Raw genomic sequence first — 4432 nt, 5'->3', positions numbered from 1 at the left:
CAGTTCCTGAAAGAGCAAGACTCAAGTGTTTAATTCCACTTTTCAAAGTCACAAAGAATATAATCCATCTAATGGGAAAAATATACACTCCATGGAAAGTTTATATACACATGCAGGAACATATGTTGAACCGATTAAACACAGTTCAGTTAGTTTATTCTGGTTTTGCTTTGTTACATCTATAAATGGAAAAATATGGCATCTGATAATAAATAGCATGCAAATGAAAGTGACCAGACATGAAAGACTTCTTCTGATCAAAAATTTTTTGAAGTCTGATGGAATATTTCCCCATGTCAGAGAGCAGCTGATCCTTCAGCGGAGTACTGAAGCCCCCGATCTTGAATTCTAGCTCCAGTTATGGGCAGGGAACTGTAGTAGCTGTGATAGACTTAGGGAATAACCTCCACCAATTCAGTCCTGGTGGGAGATTAACATTGAACAGTGGGTTGTTTTTTTTTTGAAACCTGCAACCTGTTCAGCTCTTGCTAATTCTAGAGGTGTAAGTACTGCAATTCAGGGGGCTGCTTGTATTTTTTAAATGAAGCAAGTAAAGATGAAGTTGTTAGAATCTTAAATGCTTTCATATGGTTTAATATACACTTCATAGAGGTGAAGAAAAGAAGCTTCTTCTAAAATACTCCACTAGAACTTTTAATTCATGCCCTGTTTCATGCCTCAAATACGGTTTTTAGTACAGTTTGCGTCCTTGTTTCCTTGTGGAAAAATACTGCAAAGAAATGTCTTTCCTCTTTCCTTTGGCATCACAGCTGTCAAAAGACATTGTTAGATTTTCACAGTGGACAATCTATCAGGCACAATGTCGTGTTACTGAGATGCTCTGAAGAAAAAAAGACGAAGGATGGATAGGTGTACTGCAGTGGTTAGAGAGAGACAGCTGAGGAAAATCTTAATGAAGATTCACAGCATGACATTTAGGTCAAAGTCCAAAGTAAGGTTCATCTATCTGCCTTCAAGGAAGAAGCTGAAAAACAGTAGCTTCTGAAAGGTGTATCCTTCTAGCCTGTAAAAGCTGGAAACTACCACAATCCTATATAGCATCTTAAAACTCAGCAGTCTCCCTGGCTCAGTAAAGTCCTGACGCAGTTTTTTTCTGCCAAGAGCCAGTACTGGCACACTGTTAGTTGGATTTCCTGATAGCTCTTAGTTCAGTGGGCTATGCCTGCTATGAAACACAACATATCCAAGCAGGACATTGTTGTTAAAGCTAAAAAAATTTCATCATATGGGAGAAGTTTATGGTCTTTATCCAGGTGGAAATTCTGAATATAGTATACTCTGAATACATGATGAGGCGTAAAACACACTATTGTTACCAAGGTGAAGAAGAAACTCTTTGCCTGAGCCCTGAATTCCACATGGGAGTTGATGTCAAGCCAGTATTTCACAGTCAGTCTGCACATCACGTATAACTGGATTATAGTGAGCAAAACACAAACTGCCAGCAGAACTCCGATCAAGCAGTAGTTTAGTACCACCATGGGCATCTCTTCCATCTCCTGCTGGAACTGAAAGCATTGAGAGGAAGGGTATGTTCTAGAGGTGCCATAGTAAGAGAGAAAAACAGGAGCAATCACCAGAGTGCCTAGCATCCAGACAGTTGTCACCCAAATTGTAGTGTAGCACTTGTTGAACTCAAGTTGAAAGAGACGTATTACGATGATAGCAACATAAAAGGTGAAGGTGGTGTACATATGGAGGTAGATGATGGCACTTACTAGCTTGCAAGTGAATGTCCCAAATTTCCATTCCTGTGAAATGTAATAGCTGAGGCGGAAGGGGATGCTGAGTAACAGAAGGGTGTGAAGCACCAGGAGGTTGATTATGATAATAATCATCACAGATTGGGATTTCCTTTGAATCAACTGGTGAGCCATCACAAGGACACCAAGTGTACCCCCAGCTAGGTCAATGCTGTACAGGGTTATGAGAATAGAGCGAAGCCTGTCTGAGGTGTCCGGCACTGTCCTCATCATAGACTGATTCTGCTGGGTTAAGCTGCTGTTGGACATCCTGCTAAGCACCTCTTTTGAAGGTTACTGTAAAAGAAAAATGGGAATTAGTAAAATAGATATGTATTTTTCATTCCTTCACAGAATCACAGAATGGCCAGGGTTGGAAGGGACCTCAAGGATCATGAATCTCCAACCTCCTGCCACATGCAGGGCCACCAACCTCCCCATTTAATACCAGCCCAGGCTGCCCAGGGCCCCATCCAACCTGGCCTTGAACACCTCCAGGGATGGGACATCCACAGCTTCTATTGGAAGCCTGTTTTAGCACCTCACCTCTCTCTATGTGAAGAACTTCCCCCTGACATCCAACCTAAATCTTCCCTCCCTCAACTTAAAATTGTTTCCCTTTCTTTATTGTTAACTACAGAATGTTACAGATTCATGAAGTAATATGTAAGTGAACTGTGTTTGACATTATCTTACATATACATAACCTTGAAACAGTTCTCATGGTGCATATGGCAGCAATAAGCTGCATCTCTTAGTGTTAAAACATATTGTTTACAATAATGAAAGTGTTTTCAATTCAGTAAACTGCATGACAGGATATTTTTTCAATTATTTGCCTCTATCAGCCTTCCAAAATAATTAAGACACTGACTGTTTGAAAATTCTACAAGTTTAATTTGCATCTAAGATTGAAGAAAGGGAAAATAATGAAATGTAAAGAGGCTGCACGTACAATTTATGCATAATTTATGAAGACACCGTGGCCATATTTTTAGCATTTTGCTGGATGACTGCAGGGCACCCGTAAGGCAGCAGTGGTTTCTAGATTTGTAGAGCGCACTGGAAATAAGGATCTGCAGATTAGAAGTCAATTTCTTCTTGCTTCATTTCCAAAATTTTTTGCTACAGAATTTCTCTTGCACTGCTCTATTATACAAAGTAAAGAGAAACTAAAAATAATTAAGGATTTTATTTATTTTTTTTTTCAAGGAGGAAAACCTATTGGCACTTGCTGAACGTAGCCAGATACATCCATGCTCATATTTAGATGTAACACTTGGACAGAGTTCTCTGTTTGCACAAAAGTATACAGATGTAGCACGCAGGGTACATGAACATTTTGCTAATGAGATCTCACCTTATAAAGAGTATCCAAAGAATGTAGTAATGGCTGAGATATGGTGTCTCAGAGAGGTAATGTGCTCACTCTCTGATTACTCTCTTGTTTGGAAGCAGTAATGTGGCTTTAATCTGCAATTCTTAATTCTGTTGCACTCATCTGTGAAATGATTATAAAGCACATCTCCATTATTAGGGTCATGTTTTTCCCAGTAATTGACTGTAACTTAAGAACATTTTCAGAGAAAATTCTGATTTTTTAAGCACCAGTCGAAGTATCTTTAGAAGACCATTGGAATACTGTGTCCAAACCTGATCTAAACCCATTCTTTTAAAATGCATGTTCTAAGAAGAATTCTAAAGAGTTCAGAATTTCTCATGCCCACTATTTCCCATGCTCACTAATATTTTTGAGACAGGCTTGAGAAATCTGTTTCACTATCGACTTTGCTGTAAGAAGTTTTGCAAGGCTTATGAAGACGACTTTCCACTCTTGGCATAAAAGAACGTTCCACTATATGTTTTTAATATTTCAAACTGGCTTTAAGTAGGAACAATCATTTTTTAAATGATAATAAATGGTATAGCCCAGATACCAACAGTTTATATTACTCAGAAGTAGATCAGCTTTTTGACTCTATTTATAGAAGTAAAATTATTAATTTTTACCTTGTAATGTCTTAGTTTGGTGATTCCTCCTCCCTTTACTGCCATTTCATGCACCCGTAGCATACAGCACATATAATCAGTGTGAAAAAAAGCTTTGGTCTTTGCTGTTCACCCAAGAGCAGCTGAAGGTTTTCTCAGCCCACATACAGGAAGGAAGAAGTCATATTTTTATTTGCAGAGATAGCAATCAAGTAAGTTCAACTTCCAGTATTACTCTATTGTTCATGCAGAAGAAAATGCTGTAAAGCTTCTGAGCTGTCAGAACTCATCACAATGCTTGGACATGTAGGACAGACTCACCTGGCAGGACTGCTCCTGTCCACACTTGGTCAGTCTTAAGCTGGGCAGTGATTCCTTCAGCTGAACAACTATTACAAGGTACTGGATTTTGCCATTTAGCAAAAAGAAATATGCATCTGAGTAGGGGATTTTTCATTATAAATGTATTTTATCCTGCACTTCTTCCATATTTAATAGTTTATAATGTGTGCCAGAATAACAATGTGTTTAGCAGAGTTAAAAAATAGACATCACTTGAACACTCTGTCTTCAAGAATACAGAGGTGGTTACTCACTGCTTAAGTAGCATAAATAAAGTAAACTTCATATATGTAAAGCAACTTAAGAGTTTCTGCTGTTAAAAAACACTGTCCAAGACC

The 4432-nt window shown here is 38.5% G+C and overlaps 1 protein-coding gene across 1 annotated transcript; it reads right to left on the bottom strand.

Annotated features, from left to right (window-relative positions):
- Positions 1–1060: 1060 nt before the first annotated feature.
- Positions 1061–3021, bottom strand: LOC122189358 (probable G-protein coupled receptor 141). The gene is made up of 2 exons (XM_042888501.1): positions 2985–3021; positions 1061–2047 (listed from the first exon to the last, which is right to left on the bottom strand). The coding sequence occupies exons 1-2, from the start codon at positions 3019–3021 to the stop codon at positions 1170–1172; spliced, it is 915 nt and encodes a 304-aa protein (XP_042744435.1). The 3' UTR covers positions 1061–1169.
- Between the last annotated feature and the right edge of the window lie 1411 nt (positions 3022–4432).

The sequence above is a fragment of the Lagopus leucura genome, unplaced genomic scaffold (genome assembly GCF_019238085.1).
Source record: "Lagopus leucura isolate 7727_CA_CO unplaced genomic scaffold, USGS_WTPT01 Super-Scaffold_100157, whole genome shotgun sequence".
In the NCBI taxonomy this organism is placed as follows: domain Eukaryota; kingdom Metazoa; phylum Chordata; class Aves; order Galliformes; family Phasianidae; genus Lagopus; species Lagopus leucura.
This window is presented reverse-complemented; position numbering and strand designations above follow the sequence as displayed.